The 19,767-nt window shown below is 37.8% G+C and overlaps 2 protein-coding genes across 3 annotated transcripts in view; one reads left to right on the top strand and one right to left on the bottom strand.

Annotated features, from left to right (window-relative positions):
- The window catches only part of LOC116252657 (uncharacterized), a 51,197-nt gene extending 32,709 nt beyond the window's left edge, over positions 1–18,488 (bottom strand). Inside the window, exons 1-9 of one of the 2 annotated variants that reach the window (XM_050077221.1) lie at positions 18,299–18,488; positions 17,403–17,487; positions 14,496–14,570; positions 14,349–14,385; positions 13,900–13,983; positions 13,749–13,809; positions 13,556–13,662; positions 13,289–13,354; positions 12,960–13,076 (exon numbers count right to left, since the gene is read on the bottom strand). In XM_050077221.1, coding sequence (XP_049933178.1) covers positions 12,981–13,076; positions 13,289–13,354; positions 13,556–13,662; positions 13,749–13,809; positions 13,900–13,983; positions 14,349–14,385; positions 14,496–14,570; positions 17,403–17,487; positions 18,299–18,380 — 693 coding nt within the window. In that variant the 5' untranslated portion in view covers positions 18,381–18,488 and the 3' untranslated portion in view covers positions 12,960–12,980. Of the gene's footprint in view, positions 1–12,552; positions 13,077–13,288; positions 13,355–13,555; positions 13,663–13,748; positions 13,810–13,899; positions 13,984–14,348; positions 14,386–14,495; positions 14,571–17,402; positions 17,488–18,298 lie in introns of those variants that run through there. The other variant, XM_031627076.2, reaches the window with a different exon arrangement.
- On the top strand, positions 9,845–10,571 carry LOC116252658 (60S ribosomal protein L39-3). The gene is made up of 3 exons (XM_031627077.2): positions 9,845–9,952; positions 10,102–10,205; positions 10,327–10,571. Exons 1-3 carry the CDS (start codon positions 9,950–9,952, stop codon positions 10,373–10,375), a joined length of 156 nt encoding a protein of 51 aa, XP_031482937.1. The 5' UTR covers positions 9,845–9,949; the 3' UTR covers positions 10,376–10,571.
- Positions 18,489–19,767: the final 1,279 nt, after the last annotated feature.

Raw genomic sequence — 19,767 nt, forward strand, 5'->3', positions numbered from 1 at the left:
GAGCGATTACAGAGCATGAGCGGCTTCCGTTTCCCCTTGGGCACTAGGGATTCCAGAGAGAGAGAGAGGCGAAACAGAGATTCCCCTTCTTCGTCTGTTCTGGAAGAAGGGAAATGAAAAAAAAAACGGGAAGAGGAGCAGTCCAGTCGGTGAGGCCCTTTCTTCCGACGGTGATTCCCTTTCTAAGAATGACAATAGGGTAAGCGATCTCTTTTCTTCTTTCATCTTCTTTCACGCTCTGATACCATGTGAAGGCATCGTGAGAAGAGAGAAAAAGAAACGAGGAAGAAGAATGGGCCAAAAAAAGAGATATTTCATTTCACATATGATGAGGTATTTATACAACTTTACAGGCATATACAGATCCCACAAATTTTGGGATTGAGAAATCACAATCTTATGATAGAAGGAAAGAATATAATTTCTTTCTTGAAATTTCACTTTCTGATTCTCCTCTTTGAAAGATTTTTCCTGATTCCTGAAAATCAGCAAACTGATTTTCCTCTCCAATACTCACAGTGGCCTCTCTTCTGCCATGTGAGGACAGCAGGCCCCTTGCCAACCAGAAACAAGAAACAGCAGATAAAATTTCTCATGATTCTGCTGCTATTTTTTGACCAATTTTAATGGCACCCATCAACCTAGAACTTGCTTTGTTTCTATATGAAGTCATTTATTTACTGCACATTTCTGGTGAATGGCAATCATGCATTTACAGTAGGATCTACCTAAGATTTTTCATCTGTCAGAAGAAAACTCCATTCTCTGATTTCGGCGCTTGTACCTGCATTAACTCTAGCAAAACCACCCTAGTTGGAGTGGTTGAGTTCCCAAACTGAGGGCACATGTTTTGCAAGATTATGGATACATGCTTGCCCATGTAGCACATGAATGACCAACTTTACAAAGAACAGTCTTTCTAGATGTGAATGCTTGTTGGCACTGCACCTTTCTATGCAAATTGGGGTCAGCCAGTTGTGCCAACAGAAAGTTTGTTTTGAATATTGGAACTCTTGATCTGCTTTTCTTTGAACATTTCAAGTCTGATTCTCTAACCAGGTGGACTAAGCTGTTGTTGACACAAATTTGTTCATATTCCTAAAATATGAACAGTTAAAATAGATGTCTAATAGCCTGCCAAAAACCAATTTTCAAGGATAATTGGATTCAACACTGAACATATAGTATTAAAGAAAAGAAAAAGAGACCAAATGAGGGGCCGTGCTTAGCCATTGCTGCCGAAAAGGCCAAGAAGTTCTCCAAACCCGAGAGAGAGAAGGGGAATGAATTCAAGGCAAAAGACGAAGAAGCGGGGGATGACGGGAGCTGCCCTCCTTGCTCGTGACCCTTTTGTCACTTTGTTGGTTAGTGACAGTTGAGGGCTTCCCCAATTCCATCACCTTCATTGCTCTACCACGCTACCATTAGATTAGAACCAAAATTCTTTTCATCTTCAGCCATCTTTTAGCTACACTTTTTCCAAAGAATTCTTTTTATTCAGCTTTTGTTCAAGCTTGGCTCGGGTCGCATATTGCTCAGTCCGAGCTCGAGTTGAGTTTTATGAGGTGATTTCGAGGTTGACTCTTAGACTCTGTTCGGGCTGGAGCTCAATTGGTTTAAGCTTGTGTCACTTAATTCATCTATTCTTTTAAAATAAAAAAATACAAAAAATGTATTAAAATTCATCAAAAATTATAGTTATACCCTTGAAAATTAAATAGAAGAAGCACAAGCAGAGTTGAATTTAAACAACTTAAGCTCACGTAACTCGAATTTTGACTCGTTTATAGTTTGAGTCAACCCTAGACGGCAAGTTCAAATTGATTTGAAGTTGGTTTGACTTATTGTTTATCCCTACCATGACATGTATTTATGTCGATGATTTTTCATTTTTGTTAAAAAAAAGAAAGTCAACAAAGCCGAAGGTCCGTGTTTGTATGCGTATCAATATGTCAACTGTAAGCGTAAAGGCAGCAAACGCGTCTGGTTCTGTTCAGATGTTGACTTCACAGTAGCATAAGTGGTTGCGTTCATGTACGGGTGTAAGTGACTACTTGTCTTGGATTCATATATTTGATAGTCCTTTTCAGATTGATACGTTGGTCTTTGGATCGAGCACAACATCCTATGATTCTTTAGAACGGATCTCCTGTTAAGTAGTTTAGAAGTCTCTAGGAGTTTGTTAATGAAGATATATTAGATATTTTTTTAGGCTAAATTTTCATGCAACGCCTTTTGGCATTTTAGTATCTTTGTCTCTATGAAAAGAGAAGTCCTAAAATGCATGCTCATATAACCAATTATGAGAGTTACTAACATGTACTTTTGAGACATTTCATCTACTTTTTCAAAAATGCATACCGATTATCCTTACTGCAAAATATATAGCTTAAAATTTAAAAACCGGACTACTTAAAATAGATAACCATAGTGTTCTTTGTGCAAGTTAACTTACAAATATGATTTTCGAGAAATCGATAGGAAACATATATTAAGAGAATCAATTTTTGAGTCTGGATGCATATTTTTGCTTATAAAAAACTAATGATTCATGTAGCAGCAAAACTTTGATAGTAGATGAAAACAATTCGAACTAAAGCTAAAGTATATCAAAACTTTCATATAAACATGTTAGTATATCCATATTTTGTTTAAAATATTTTTTAACTAGAATTTGTACAGTTCATTAGTCTCTAATCTAATTTCCAGGTTTCATAATGATCTGATATCAAATTTAAAAAGTTAAATTCAGAATGTAAGACATGGCTCTTAGGATGAAAAAGTATACCGATAACGTTACAAGTATTTAAAAATGGACCTATACAGCCCTAGGGTGAGAGACTTTGTCGCTTGCTCGGCAGCTCAAGGCTACTCTTCCAATTGTAGGATCATAGCATGAGGCTCAGTGGCGGAGCCATGTTGTGGCTGATGCAGGTAATTGCCCAAACTAATCCACAAAATTTGCTTTATTAACTTGTAGATACTGACAGAATTGCAATGACCAAAAGAAGATCAATATGGCAACTATTGGCAAGGAAATAAAGTTGGGCAACGGTCATCAATTAACGTATACATTGTTTATGGAAATTTCTCAAATTTCCTTTCTTTTTAATATTCTCTTGATGTATAAAGATACAAAACAAGTGTATCGGCTGAGGTGAATAATATCATCATATTGGTCTCTCTTGCTCGTGGATGTAGGCTACAAAGCTGAACCACGTAAACCGTGTGCCATTCTTTCTCTCCACCTCCTTCTTTTCTAATCATTGTCTCAGTTTATCATGGTATCAGAGCATAAGAAGATCATGAGGCAAACACCATCAAGCTTCAAAAAGTGAGTCATTATGGAGCAAGAAAGGGAAACCAGGAATGACAACGATGAAGCCACCATCATTCAAACCAGCGATGGGTCGATGCATAAGATTGTAACCCCAATCTCAAAATTACTCACACCTTGCTTGATGGTTTCAACTATTTGCCATGGTCTAAGGCAGTTACACGATTTCTTAGTGGAAAATCTAAGTTGGATTATATTGACGGTAGTATAAAAAAACCTGCCATTAATGATCCAAAATACAAAGAATGGAGGTCCACCAATGACACTGTAGCATCTTGGCTCATAAATTCTATGGAGCCCAAGATCGCAGCGAGTTTTACCTTCTTAGAAACCGCCGAAGAAGTTTGGCAAGGGTCCAAAGACCTTTATGGAGAACAATACAATACTGTCCGTATGTATCAATTAGCACAAAAGAAGGGTTGCTTGAAAAAAGGAACGTCATCTATTAGTGAATATCTTGGTACATTTAAAGCAATATGGGATGAGATGGACATATACTCACCTCTTACTACAGACCTTACTAAGGCCAAAAGGCAGCGTGAACAAGATCGCATCTTTGAAATTTTAGCCGGCCTACCTAATGACTATGAACAACTTCGTAGTCAAATACTTATGGCCCATGATTTGCCTTCTCTAGCATCAGTTTTATCCTTGCTTATGCGTGAAGAGTCCAGGCGTAAGGCTATGGGAATGCTGGCTGACGGTTGTCAAGAAATACCCAATGAAGAAAAAATGGCTTTTGCAACAAGCAATAATGCTTATTCTACCACCGGTGAGAGGTCATTCAAATACAAACATGAGGACTCTAGGAAAGTCAAGTGCACTCACTGCAAGAGGAATGGGCACTCTCGAGATTCCTGTTGGTTCCTTCATGGGAAACCTGAAAAATGGCAGAATTCTTTCATTAGAAGCATGGCTCGCAATCAAGAAAAAAGAGAGAACAACTCCAATCAAGCAAATCATGCCACGACTTCATTGGAAAATCAGATCACTTTGGACAAATTGGCTGAAATGATTAAAGAACTTCAAGTCCAAAGGACCGCCGGCATCGCAACCAACTTGGGGGACAAATGTACAATCAAATCAGGTATGGCTCTTACTTCTGTTAATAACATTGATGGTCAAGATTTACAATGGATAGTTGACTCGGGAGCAACAGATCACATGGCCAATAAATCTTCTCTCTTAAGTTCCTATTGTCATTCTAGAGATATTGGTCCTGTAGCTGCTGCCAACGGGGCTCCAATAGCTGTCAATGGATCGGGTAAAATAGATTTTTTTAACAAAAGTCACTTGAGCAATGTGCTTGTCATGCCTAACCTTACTAACAATCTCCTATCAGTTGCTAAAATTACAAAGTAATTAAATTGCAATGTAGTATTTTCTGCTACTAATGTTATTTTTCAGGATCGGATGACTCAGAAGACGATTGGTGAAGGGCAACTCATCAATGGACTCTATCAAATAAGAACTATGAATCATGCATTGAACGTGAATCATGCCAACAATGGAGAAATCTGGCACCAAAGGATGGGACATCCATCTTCTAGAATTTTAGATTATCTATTTCTTAATCTTTGTTTCAATTGTAGAGTGTGAAATATGCAAATTTGCTAGAATGACTAGACCTAAATTTTCTTTATCTGATTCCATTAGCCAAAAACCATTTGATTTAATACACTCTGATGTTTGGGGCCCTGCGCCTATTGATTCTATGGATGGATTTCGTTACTATGTGCTTTTCATTGATGATTTTTCTAGGACCACGTGGGTCTATTTTATGAAAAATATGTCCGAAGTGTTCTCTCACTTCAAAAATTTTTACAAAATGATTGAAACTCAATATGGACTGAAAATTAAAAGTATTAGATCTGACAATGGCACTGAATATAAAAATCATGATTTCAATTTTTTTCTTGGCGAACATGGTATTAGACATGAGACGTCTTGTGTAGATACACCTCAACAAAACGGTATATCTGAAAGGAAAAATAGACATTTACTCGAAGTAGCAAGAAGTTTCTTGTTTCAGATGAATGTACCAAAAAAGTATTGGAAATATGCTATTTCTACAGCATGCTATGTTATTAATAGGACTCCGAGCAAATTGTTGAACTACCATAGTCCTATCAAGCGTCTCATGGGATCACAACCTAAGCTCGATCATCTTCGGGTGTTCGGATGTATTGCATACGTGTGGCAACATCCATCAAAAAGAGACAAGTTAAGTCTTCGATCTATTAAATGCATTTTTGTGGGCTATGATATGCAAAGTAAAGGGTACGTTTGCTATAACCCTGTCTCTAGAAAAACTTTTATTTCCCGTGATGTGCAATTCAATGAATCTCTCTCTTACTTTAACGTCAATATAGATGGACAAAGTCAGGGGGAGCCCACTAACTCAACTTTGCATTATTATGATGACTTGTTTATTACTGTGGTTGATGTACAGGGAGCCAATAATGAGATTCATGCTGAGAATGAAAGCCCCACAAATGATCAAGAACTTGCAACTACTATCGAAGATGTAGAGAACAACTCAACACTTCTCAGAAGATCTGAGAGAATTAGGCACGCTCCTTCACGCCTAGTAGATTATGAAACCTACCCAATCAACAAATATGTGTCCTACAATCAAATTTCCAACAATCATGCCAAGTTTGTTAGAAATCTTGATAACATTCAAGAGCCTAAGTCATTTCAAGAGTCTCAAGAAGATCCTAATTGGAGGAAGGCTATGGATGAAGAGCTTGAAGCTCTAAGGCGAAACAGAACATGGGAGGTTGTCACCGCTCCAAAAAACACAAACATAGTGGGGTGCAAATGGCATTATAGAGTAAAGTACAATAGTGATGGATCCTTAGAGAGATACAAGGCTCGTCTAGTAGCTAAAGGGTTCACACAGACTAAAGGGTTGGATTATGAAGAAACATTTGCTCCTGTCGCAAAGATGAACACCTTGAGAATATTGCTTTCTATTGCTTGCAACTTGAATTGGAGTCTACATCAACTAGATGTCAAAAACGCCTTCTTACAAGGAGAACTCAATGAAGAAATTTATATGTCTTTACCACCAGGTCACCCAGATGAAAGGAAAGGAAGAGTCTGCAAACTCAATAAAGTTATATATGGCTTAAAACAATCTCCTAGAGCTTGGTACATAAAGTTAAGTCAGGCATTGGAAAAATCAAGGTACCACAAGTGTCACTCAGACAATAGCTTATTTGTCAAAAAATGTGGAGAAAACATCACTGTGGTCTTAGTTTACGTAGACGACATAGTTGTGGTTGGAAATGATACAGAAGGCATTCAGATTCTGAAAGACTACTTAAAGAAAACCTTTGACATAAAGGATTTGGGAAAACTTAAATATTTTCTTGGTATTGAAGTTGCTCAATCGTACAAAGGTATTATGCTATGTCAAAGAAAGTATGCATTAGATATTTTAAAGGAGACTGAAAAGTTAGATGCTCGACCGGCAGACACTCCTATTGAACCAAACCTCAAAATTGGACCTTGCGATGATGAACCTGAAGTTGAAAAAGAAAGGTTCCAACGACTTGTGGGTAAGTTGATATATCTATCAGTTACTCGTCCTGACATCTCTTATGCTGTGAATGTCATTAGCAGATATATGCAAAGTCCAAGAGAATCTCACATGAATGCAGTTGATCGCATCCTCAGATATGTGAAGGGTACTCCAGGACAGGGACTCTGGTATAAAAGAAACAAAAATATTGACATTGTTGGTTTTACTGATGCTGATTGGGCAGGTGACATTAGTGACAGAAGATCTACCACAGGATACTGTGTTTTTGTCGGAGGAAATCTAGTATCTTGGAAAAGCAAAAAACAGAGAGTGGTGGCTAAGTCTAGTGCAGAAGCAGAATACGGTGCAATGGCATCTGGTGCTAGTGAGCTCACATGGACTAAGAACCTTGTTGAAGAAATGGGTTTTAGTATTACCAAGCCAATAGATATGTTTTGTGACAACATGGCTGCAATACACATATCTACAAACCCTGTATTTCATGAGAGAACCAAACATATTGAGATTGATTGTCATTACATCAGAGAGAAAGTCATATCTGGAGAAATTAGAACTCCTTACATTAAAGGCACCGATCAAGTTGCTGATGCCTTAACTAAAGGAGTCAGCAAACTGAAATTGAAGATAGCCACCAGCAAGTGGGGATGTCACAACATGTATGCCTCACTTGAGGGGGAGTGACAGAATTGCAACGACCAAAAGAAGATCAATATGGCAACTATTGGCAAGGAAATAAAGTTGGGCAACGGTCATCAATTAACGTATACATTGTTTATGGAAATTTCTCAAATTTCCTTTCTTTTTAATATTCTCTTGATGTATAAAGATACAAAACAAGTGTATCGGCTGAGGTGAATAATATCATCATATTGGTCTCTCTTGCCCGTGAATGTAGGCTACAAAGCTGAACCACGTAAACGGTATGTCATTCTTTCTCTCCACCTCCTTCTTTTCTAATCATTGTCTCAGTTTATCATATACTTTATTAATTTTCAATTGTTTTTATATACAGGTGCTTTTCCAATTTGAAATTTAAAGTAATGATGCCTCTTAACCATAAATTTGTGACTTCGCTGCGCTGCTGAAGATAATAGTTCCCACAGAACTTGAATCAGCGGTTTGGGACTGGGGTAATTTTATTTTATATTAGGTGAAGCATCTCTCTATGCTGCTTTAATACATGAACGGCCACACGAAAAAGCAATGCTATTGCTTTTGTTTGGATAGTCATTTTCATACAGTGCCTGAGCCATATGGTTGGTGTGGGTGTGGGCAGTTGCCCACACCAATCTTTTAAAATTTCTTTATTTTTAAATGAACATCTTTAAAGTTTAAACATTTGCCCTGAATGAATCTGAGTAAAAAAAGTTCAGGAATTACACATGATAGATTGATATGACAGAAAATGTCAGGAAAAGCTGCTAAAGGCATGGCCTATTCTTAGTCTCATGGATAAGCCAAGGCCGTTCTTTCCTTATCTCCAACATTTCCTTTATTTGATATTTGTTGTGTGTTATACTTTAATAGGAGAGGCCTGAAAGGCCCCTGTCAAGCGGAGTGGGTTATACATGCCGTGTGCCGTGCACGGAATTTTCATGTGTTAATATAGTAATGGCTAAAAATGCTCATAGTTAATAAAAAAATAATTTTTTCATAAGAAAAAATAAAACAAAAAAAAAAGTAAGGTTTTGAGTTTCGTTAAAAAGTGATGTTTTAGTCCATACCTGCAGATCATTAAGACCAAGATATCCTCCCATGCAGTAAAGAAACATCCTGTCGTTATTTTATACCTTTGTAGTTATCTTATACATTTACTGTTATCTCATACTTCTGCTATTATCTTAAACACATTATTTCGTATCAATTATCTTATATTCATATCGTTATCTCATACTCATTATTTCATACCCTTGTGACATTGTGGATATAAAATAATAGGTATGAGATAACAATAGGGGTATGAGATAATGAAAATAGTATAAGGTAACGATATTGTTAAGAATGTTCACTCGGACATTGAAGTAAATACACATATTGATAGTATAATCCACCCTCGACTTACGCTTGTTGTGTACATGGGGTAGTACGCTTGTTGTGTACATGGGGTAGTGTACAAAACTACTGCTCTATGGCGTCATTTTGATCCACATAAATTTTTGATTTATATATGAATGTATCGTAGTCATTTTATCCTTTACGTATTAATGCCTCTTAAAGATTAACAATTTGAATTAAGTATTAATACTTCTCATCCATGCTGCTTCAATCTTATGCAGTGGCGGAATGAAGGGGGTTGGTAGGTATGGCTGCATAATGAGTCGAGCCTGCTCCAGCTCAACTCGAATTCATTCGTCAAAACTTGACTCGCTTATAAACGAGTTAAACTTGTGCTTGAGACGTAGTTAAATTCGAGTTATAAAAGGTTAACTTGTTTACACTCGACTAGACTCACCTACATAATGAATGATGAAATGTAATGAAAAAATAGTTAAACAAGTATCAAACCAAATAAGTTAACGAGTTGAAAGAAATGAGTCAAGATTAACAAAATTGAGTTAAACAAGTTGAACTCGAGCCCGAGGTAGATGCTGCATTGTTAAGTTGTGCTCGAGCCTATTCTCTAAAACTCAAACCGAGTATGGAGCTATATTGGGCTAATAGGCAGCTCTACAAAGTTTTGAGTCTTTTAGCTCCGATCGAAAGATGAGTCTTTTGGCAACGTTAGCTTGTGAACCTAATTTAAAGAAAAAAAAAATTGAATTTTAGAAATGAATTAATTTTGCCTCCACACACGAGTTTTAGGAGCCGAATTTGCTCAGTTTATTCAATCTGCACGGGAGAATAGTCTAGGTGCTTCAAAATTCAAAAAGCCCTGAAAACCGTCATTCTGAAAATTCAGAAAAGAATATCAGGGAAATATGAAATCGGTTGTCCCTGAAAGGACCATATAGAAAATTCATCCAGACTATATAGTAAAACTAACCGGCGAGCGACTAGGGTTGAGCGGGCGACATCCTCTTCTGTTCAGCTGCGGGGGCGCGTTATTGGCCGCAGTCGCAGAGATGGTAAAACCCTTGTCCCCTTGTCAATTTTGATGTTCGTTAGCTTTTGTTTGATGATTCTGAGAAAATGAAGAATAACGAAGAGAAAAGGAAGTGAAAACGAATGCTGAGCTAAGATTTTGATTTTTTTTTTCATTTGGGCGTTGATGCAGCCTTCACACAAGACATTCATGATCAAGAAGAAGTTGGCGAAGAAGATGAGGCAAAATAGGCCTATCCCTCACTGGATCAGGATGAGGACGGACAACACCATCAGGTGAGAGTTTGTTTTTAGTGCCTTCTTTCCTTCGAATTTTTCCGGTTTTACTTTGAAACTTTAGTGGCTGTTTGGAGTTTTTATGTTGGATTTTGAGAAACCTTCTCGGGGTCTGTTTTAGGTATAACGCGAAGCGTCGACATTGGCGCCGGACGAAATTAGGATTTTGAGGTCATTTGGGTTGCCTTTTTCTATTTCTTAGATTAGATTTTCTTTTTTCGCTTCATCCATTTTGACGGAGGAGCTTCGGTCTAGTATGCCGTGAAGAATCGTTTGATTTTGCTCTTATGATGTAACCGATTTCTGTTTTGTAATGGATGGATTTGGTTCCCTTTGGTGTTGAGTTTACATCATCATCTGGTTTCAGCTTGCTCTTCTTTTTCTGGGCATTTTATGGATGACCATTGCTTGCGTTTGAGTTCGATTGAAGATCTATCTATTGAGATTAAATTAGACGAAATCATTTCCGTCATGCTAAAATATTATGCGTTAGAGAGGATGGAGTGATTGAAAATAGTTGTCGACATGAAAGTTATGTGGTTACCAACCTGGAACCGCTGGTGTAATCAGTGTTTCTGGTTATCCCATTCCGTCGTCGAGTATACTGTTCTTCGAGTAGGTTGCGGCCAAGTTCTGGCATTTTGTTTCAGTTGGCTTTCTTGATGGTTGTGTGGTGTCTTTAGCCACCCTTGGATCAGTCATGCCATTAATTATAAGCATATTCATGAAGAAATGCGATTTTTTGTTTGGGAGAATATGTCAGCTCACTTACTAATATCTTCCCGTGGATTTCTCATGCATATTTAGAACAGTTTGCCTTTGAGTTTGAACTAATGTGCTGGCTACATATGGATTCAGCATAATGCTTGAAAGATATGAATGCTTAAGATAATTTAAAGATAAACCGATTGAGGATGAAGATAGGGGATATGGGGATCTGGGATTCCACTAATTGGTCTCTCATCTCTGGCCGTCTGGCCTGCATGATGGATTGACATGGTGAATAATGCAGGAGGCTGTTGTGGAACTCTACGTGCAGTTCTTGCATGAGATTCCATACCCACCACCTAAATCCTGTTCTCCTGATATGAAGTCTCGGTGCCTCTCTCTTTGAATGTCGGGGTTTTTTCAACTTCCCGTTGGTTTTTATTTGGTTTCTCCTCGCTTTGTGTATAATGTTTGAGAAGATCATATATATCGAATTAGGGTCTGGTTGGACTTTCCAGATGATACATGGAAGGTTCTTTACCTTTGGAAAGGGATAAAAACATGCATTCGGCGATTGGGATTGGTGCATGAGAAACTTCTGCCAGTGAATGGCGTTCGATCAGTCCTTTTTTTTAACCTTACTGTACGAGAAATTTTCTAACAAATTGAAGAAAATTATAATACGCTGCCTGCAAGATTGTAATAGTTTGAAGGACTTGCCAGAAATAGACATTCACTGCAGAAAGATAAAGATTATTGTCTATGTTGCGTTTGTTTTGTGCCCGCTTCTAAGCCATGAAAGCCTTCTCTCCTTTTTCTCAAATCAGCAACAATGTTATCTTAATTTGGCGACGGTTTTAGTTCCCTGTATATGTTTACAATGTTTTAAAAAGTGCTCGTTATCATAGACCCTGTGGTTATCCTCAAAATTTCAAAATCATGTCCAAAATGCGCCCGTGAAAACCATGTTATAGCTGGAGAATATGTCAGCTCACTTATTAATCTCATGCCTATGCCACTCGAAATGACTTGCCGTTTACAGTCTACTTGGCCCAAGCGAGTAACCTAAACCCATCGGGGCTAAAGAAACATGTTAGATATTGAAAATTTGAGGACTCAAGTATGACATTCATGATTTTTTTTTTTTAAGTGTCCAGTTGAAGTTGCAAGTTTGACAGTCATGAAACATTTTTTTACTTTGTCTCTGGTCTGTTAGACATACAGTAGCTTAGAGCTTCATGGGCGTCAGCTCCTTAAGCTGAATAATCAAGGGAAAAACAAATGAGAGAATGTCACTGACAAAGTGCCGTTTTCCTATAAAACCAAAGCTTAAGCGACTTCGATTCAACTTTCCACGTATGATGGGCTGTCAGACAGAAGCCATCACCAAGTTAATAACCTCTTTAAAACAAAATGGCCGTTGCTAAGTAAAAGAAAGTAGCAGCGACCGTTGTTGGGAATGCAGCAACGGTGTTGTGCGCTCTTTTGCCGTGGAAAGCCCTAAGAATCCCTCTCCTCCATTCAACAAAATCGTCTCTTCATTGCTTCAGTCTATGGCAAAGGAAGTATCAAATAGTTCGAAGGAAGAAATAGTTTGAACCATTGGTGGCAATGGAGAAACATGACGCTTGAAATTCAATTGTATATTAAAGACACCGCTGAAATGATGATCATGAAGATTCCATTTAACCAGTAAAGCTCACTAACACTGCAAACTAGCTGATGCTAAGCATTTCTCTTTCTTTTTGTAAGTTTTATTATAAACCTGTGTATACATGACCAAGAAAAATGAAATATCAAATGTGAACTTCTTCATCAATCATAACATATCTCAAGAAAAAATAAACGAAGGCTCCGGCCTCTCTCCAATGGGTAAATCCTTGCCGTTTAGTTACTGCACCAATGTTGACGAACGAAACCCACTTGCAGGAAATTGAACCTAAATGAACAATGAAAAAGGGGGGCTGCCAGATGCCCTTGAGAGCTGAAGACAATTGCACTCACCGGACATTTATGGTTGCTTCCCCTTGTCAAGCAAGAAAAGACCTGCTAACACGTTAAAGTCCCCTAGCATGGATTTCCTCTCATCCACTCGACATAGTTGTCCAGCAGTAGCGGCCACCCATAATCTGGATTATAGTTCTCAAGGCTGGGAAAATTTATCTGCAGAAGAATTCAGGCCAGAAGTTAATAGGTGTGTTACAAGTCAATGAGAAAAGAGTCGCAACGATATGCAGCGCTTATTAACATTCTGCATTCACTGCACAGTTCCCAAGATAAACCATGGCAAATGTTTAAGAAAACGAGAACTAGAGAACCAAGAATGCAACTCTTGAGGAACAACATACCAGCTCGAACAGTGATTGGAAAATTACCTCATCACAAAACCGTTGAATGGACATCCACTGATCCATGTTTATAACCTTATATTCCTTTTGGTACTACAAACAACCAAAAGATTAGGACTTAAGCCATCGCATCAAGGAAGGAAAAGTCAAACAAAAGATAGTACCAAACACGTGCACTACAAATAGAATTATCTGCCTAGAACACAAGAAAAACCCCTTAAAACTGACCACAATGCTACAGGAACAGGCTGACCATAAAGATAATGGAGCTGATAAATTTTTCAATAGACATACCCTTAGATATTCGATAATTGAATCAATTTGAGGACGGTACTGAGAACCCAGAACAAGCACCAGCAATATGCAAATGCTCTCAATGTCGATGTGCTTCTGCTTTTCCTCTGTCAAGAGCAGATCACCAAATTACAAGTGGAGCTGACATAACCGTCTTAACGAAAGATCATCAACTGAAAATACATAAATATACCTGTTAGGCAGTACCGAAATGCATAAGCATAAAAATCCTTGAAATTCCCTGGTTTTGAAACCTAAGGCCATGACAAAATATAGACCAACGTTAGCACCTTCTGCTCAGGAAGAGATCCTTCTCCTATTTACCATAAATTTTTAAGACTTACTTCCTTCTCCAGTTCTGGCAATGCCTTCTTTAGTTTGGCAATAGTATCAGCTCTTAAAGATCTAAGACCTTGTCGCCACTCATCCTGTTTCAAGGTAGAAGGAATACATGAATTTATGCACTGTATAGGACAGGGTTTATTAAGGATCAAGAAATGTAACTGAAAAGATGCAAGAACATGGAAGCAGGTTAGTAATATAAATCCAGCAAACATGATTTGCAGATAGCAAGTTCTGGAGCACTAGGATATTATGCATTCATATCCCATAGCAAAGGAATTCTGTGGAATTTCTAAAGCCATTTGGAAAGTTGCATTGCCGTAGTTTTAGTGGAACAAAGCAAGGATCGGGATTCCAGAATGGGCAGTATGTGCAAATCTCATCTAACAAGAACATAATCAGTTTTATGAAATCTCATTGCAAAAAACTAGATTACAAAAATGCTACATACCAGTGTAAAATAGCCTTGTTTCGCAGCCTGCATCTTCCTGACAACATGAGTTTATCAGCTCTAGAAAGCAAGCTGTCAAACAGTCTCTAGATGTCCAATAAATTAGACAAGTAACAAGCTCAGGAATAAGACTTGAGTGCATATTACCAGGCAAGCATCAGAATCCTCACATCAGTATGATCCACTTGAATGTCTGAACAAAGATTCTCTATTCCTTCTGGGCTGCAAAAAGAAGAAAGAGTAAATACCTTTGACAGTTTGTCCATTTCTGCTTCATAACTATTATCCCATCGGATGGATATTCTAAACTGAGAATGCTATTAACAGATTCAGCTTAAAAGGATCTGCTAGAGAACATCATAATTCATGGTGATAACAACTGATTAAAGAGCAATAACAAGTTATAATTTTCATTAGAATGACAGATGAGATTATTCTATCTTGATCTCAAGCTCCCAGTGCTATGGGAACATTTGAATAGTATCACGGTGTCACACAACAATAATACCATACTTCAGGTAATTAAACATCATTTGACTAAATACTTCAGTTCTAAAAAATGCACCTGTACAACAAAAGCATTCTTAGACCCAAAGCTGTCAGGCTGTCATGTGGGCTATCATGGTTCAGAATCTTCAGATCCCATAGGTGTTATGCCTTTGCACAAGACAATTATATGGCAGTACAAAGAGGCACATCCAAGCGGTTCTACCGCTAGTATCTAGAAGGTTCAGGCTTGGGTTCTCAAACATCCTAAAGAATTCTCACTACATTAAATAATCTTTTGAGGAAAAATACCCTTTCTTCAAGTGACTACCTTTAGTTTCGTACATATATGAACTCTCACTACATTTGCACACTTTTGTCTCTAGAAAATTTCCTTCCTCAAGTATTTAACTTGTCATTTGTAAGTCTAGGAATGGTTTACCATTTGCCAGAGTTCACAGCTTGCATGTCTACAAGTAGCCGCAATAAGTATTGCACTCCAGTGCCCAAGAAATAGGTTGTCTCCACCCTCAAATTAGACAAAAAGGATCATATTTCCAAAATCTCTCACTTTGTATTCACCATCTCGTGTAACTAGTGCCACATGCTTGTTTTGATTGATGGTTCTTTCCAAGAGTAATATATCTAAATATATATTGGAAATTTTCATTAACCACTATTATTCATTTTGTAATCATTTTTAGCTGGATTGTTGAAATTTGAAAGCATTCAAGGATGGAGAAGCTTCCCAAAAACCCTGCATTGGGAGTAGTAAATGCAGCACCCTTGAAGCAAATCACTACTTTATAGAGAAAAGACCTTCTTTTGTAAGGGAAGTGTACCTCCACATGAGTTTGCTTCTCTCCCTTTTTTGCTGTAGAAGAAGCATCTCTTCCATGCTCCATATTCTTCTTATGTCCTTTTGTCATCCTTTTTTTCATCTCTGATTCTTCAGTCTTCTCTCTTGTTAACTTCATAATTTGTTCATTCGTTCACACTGTTGTCAAAGGTTGGCTTTGGCAGCTGCTTAAGTGGGCCTCATTCTAGGCAGCACACCTGAACGGCCTGCAGCCCAAACAACAAAATGTTTGAATTTTAACCCTATAAGCTAATTTTTTGTTTGCTCCATTCATAGATATATTGATGAGCTTGAAGAATGTCAAAACCCCAAATTTCGCCTTTTTTTCTTCCTTCATTCTTGCTCAACAATCCCTACCCCCTCCTCCCCTCCCCCCCACCCCAAAACACACACATCCCACAAAAAAAAGGAAAGCCTTTTTGTTGGATCTGCAGCATTGGCCTGCCTAGAATTTATAATGTTTTAGAATGGTTCAATTGCTAGTTCACTTCGAATTCAACCCTGCTTCTTGCCTGCTAAAAATTTTAAGGTGCCTTTCTTCTGAAATTGCTTTCTTGCTTGTACATACTAAACCAGTACTCTACATCCAAATATGTATGAAGCCCAACCATAATCAAAGATATATGAACCCAAAGCATATTTCAAACTACGTGTATCCTAAAGTCCTCAACAAGGGTTTGGCTATTTTTAGCCTCAGATATGTCACACCAAGGTTAACCATCTCTGTTTCGCTTTTTAACTTTCACATTCTAAGTGGTTGAAGCTTTCGAAAACAGCAGCACATGACATCTCTTGTTAGCCAACAACCCCTTTGCAGGAAGGTGCTTCATTTATACTCATAACGAAGTAAACTTGATTATAGCTACAAAAGCTTCTAGTTGCAATACGGTCAAGCAAATAGATATATAAGAAACTCTGTTCTCCTCCCAAAGAGAAGGAAACAAAGGTCAGCTGACTAGGAATAAGCTTGTAGGATATTCCTTCTTGCACCACCATCAATCTGCACAGATATGTTTCTTTTTCAACTATTTGTGCGTTGTTTGTAAATACATATCATGTTAAAACATAAATATTAAAATACTTCCTTCACCCTATTGTACTTTCTACAAGTTTTGGTTTCTATTTCTTGATTTTTTCTACCTGCATTCTTATGGATGTTTCCTTCGGCATTTCCTTATGGTCATTTCAAAAGCATATCTCGTTTTCACTTAATATGATACCTTTAGCATCCTAGAAACTAGAAAGCTAGATTATAAGAAATAAAACGAATTCTATGAAGCATCAAGCAAGTGTATTGTAAGTGGTGACAAATTTGATCATAGATATCATGTATGTGGATATTAATTCAGATTATGTGAACAATACCACCAATAAAAATCCATCTCTTATAATAAGAAAAAAAAATCACAAAGTTCCTTGTTTCCCTTGACATTGTAAAGGCACCCTTTCCTATAGCAAAGAATAACTGCAAAAGTAAAAGCTACCGTAGGATGATAACCTGATAAAAAGGAGGGTTACAGCAATCAAAGTCTACAATGTGATACAAGGACTTAAACAGCAATAAAATTTATTGAATAAGAGATTTTGAATATTTTTCAGCACTTCAGAAACAAGAATACGTAGGGTCCATCACCAACAGATAAAATGAAAAAATGAGAACATATTAAATGAACAGACAATTTTAATACATCATGGACGCTAATACGTACTCAATCATTCCACATGACTTGTCAACATAGGAGTTGAATAAGTGATCAATCCTTTCGATCTCCTTTGCTGACGCTCTATTGGATGCTGGAAAAAAATATAAGACAATCCGAGTTAGTACAGCAATTGAAAATGATAGAATGCCAATGACAGGAGAAACCGAAACACTCCCAGAGTGTGAACCATAAAAATTATCACTTCATTGTGAGTTATCACTTCATTGTGAGGGAACAATGCGTGCAACAGGAACCAGGGCGCACCCTATATCTACCGTAATGGTGGTTAATATATCAAAGTGTAGAAAAACTGAATTTGCAGCACAAAAATTTTTTCTCGTCACTATTAGCTAAACAATGTCCTAAAACAGGTAGCACTCCATTGGATAGGCCATTCTCAGTGTGCTTTCATTTAGCGGGGAAAAAAATAAAGACAAAAAATGACGTGTAGCAGCTTCATCTTCCGCCCTATCATATATTACTACTGCAGAATGACCTTCTCACTTCTCATTACCACCCACAAATTTCATCCAGATTAACGGAGAAGCAACTGAACTGGAAAATTTTCTTTTAAGTGGTATATGAGCTACTTCAAACTGAAGCACAACAGAATCTGCTGGCAACAAAAGCTATAGAAACAATTAAAAAGCATGTCTTTCTCTCGCTCTAAACTAATTCACCATAAAACTCCAATCAGAACGTGTCCCCAATATTTGAATTGCACAATGTAATACGATAATCAAATTCCTTCTATTACAATTAGGATCCAACATATCTAGTAAGCAAAACAAGTACCGAAAGAGGCTGAGGCTCAAAGTTTGCAATTGGACACAGAAAGAGAGGAAAAGAGAAAATAAGAAGCAGCGAACTCGATTAAATATGGCAAAGAACTAGGGCGATACCCGAGCGGAAAAGATCGGCCGCGGAATTAAGTGAAGAGGCGGAGGTTGGGGTGCCTGTCTTCCTGGTGGAAGAGCGCCTCATCGTCTTCACCGCAATGGAGGATCCAAGAAAGCGAAATGGGGCTAAGCGAGCAGCTAAAAAAATGCCCTCCCGGAATCCGATGCCCCCACGAATCTCTCCCCCTCCCTCTCTCTTGCGAACGTCGGCAGGCAGGGGGTTCACCTATTTATAGGTAATGTCATACCATGAGAGTACCATTCTGTCCTCCATTTTCGACAATATTTACGCTTTATCTCGAACGACGACTTGGGGCCACTTGGCAAGACTTTGCTCCCACTTTGTGTCAGGCCTCATGGGTTAGGTTGAGCTTCCCAACAACCGGGGCGGATTAGATAAATGCATCAAACCCGTATCCGGATAATTTTGGTGTGAATGTACACTGTGAATGTGTGAATCCGACCCGAACAAGTTATGTTTGGATCCAAATCAGTTTTGGGTTTCTGGCCAAGTCCTGATCTACTGGTGGCTGACCTGCATCGGTTGTTTACAAAAGAAAATGAATCTTGCATGTTTATTAACAACTCTAAATATTAAGGGGTTTTTCTTAATTGGAAATTGTAGATTATTAAAATATGAAGTTGAGATTTTAGTTTTTTGTTGTACTAAATTCAATATGTATCAGTTCTTAATATGTTTATGTTCAGTCCAGAAACAAGTTCACCATGCGTTTGGGCAAGAAGTTAGTTAGTTTGGTGGGAAAAACACTTACAAATACGAAGAATTCAAGTCTTATTTTCTAAGTTGTAGTTAAAGATGGAACCAATATCTAACTTAAATCATGTGTAGTTTTCCTGAACTTGAGCTATGTACAATGGTGATGGAAGGATAGATGCGACTAACTTTTTGAAAAACTCACACGATCATACTACATCAAAACTTTGCAGTTCTCATCTGCCACAAAAGTTTTAAACATTGAACAGATCATTTAAACATAACTATTAGCCGCTTCGCGTTCATCCAACTTACATAACTTACATGCAGAAATTTATCAGATTCAAGGTAAGGGTCTTTGCAAATTTTAGCTCTCTATAGAATAAAATCTCAAGCTGGCCTTCAATATCTTAAAGTGATTGTTTGCACCCTTGTTGATAAGCTGTTAGATGGTCATTGAAAATGCATGACGCATGAATTGGATTTAAAGTGTTATGTTTATGGGGGTATACTCCGAAGAGTACTCCGAGGTCGAGGTTCTTTCAACTTCTTCTTAAATTTGTGATTCAACTTGAGAGTAGCATCTGCAATCATTTGTAGTAAAAAAATAACACCCACAAAAATTGAAGTGATAAAATCAACTAGGCTAAGCCTTCCTAACCAAATATTCAGACTATAGGGACTCGCGAAGGAAGAGCGTAACTTTAACTTTTTTATCGCCAAGAAATGAGTTATTGGCCCAATCTTTCTCAGGCTA

Source organism: Nymphaea colorata, chromosome 4 (assembly GCF_008831285.2).
Source record: "Nymphaea colorata isolate Beijing-Zhang1983 chromosome 4, ASM883128v2, whole genome shotgun sequence".
Classification (NCBI taxonomy): Eukaryota; Viridiplantae; Streptophyta; class Magnoliopsida; order Nymphaeales; family Nymphaeaceae; genus Nymphaea; species Nymphaea colorata.

Coding starts and splice junctions, on each gene's coding strand:
- LOC116252658 (XM_031627077.2), top strand. Junction 10,206..10,326: donor AGGACGGACAACACCATCAG/GTGAGAGTTTGT, acceptor GGTCTGTTTTAG/GTATAACGCGAAGCGTCGAC.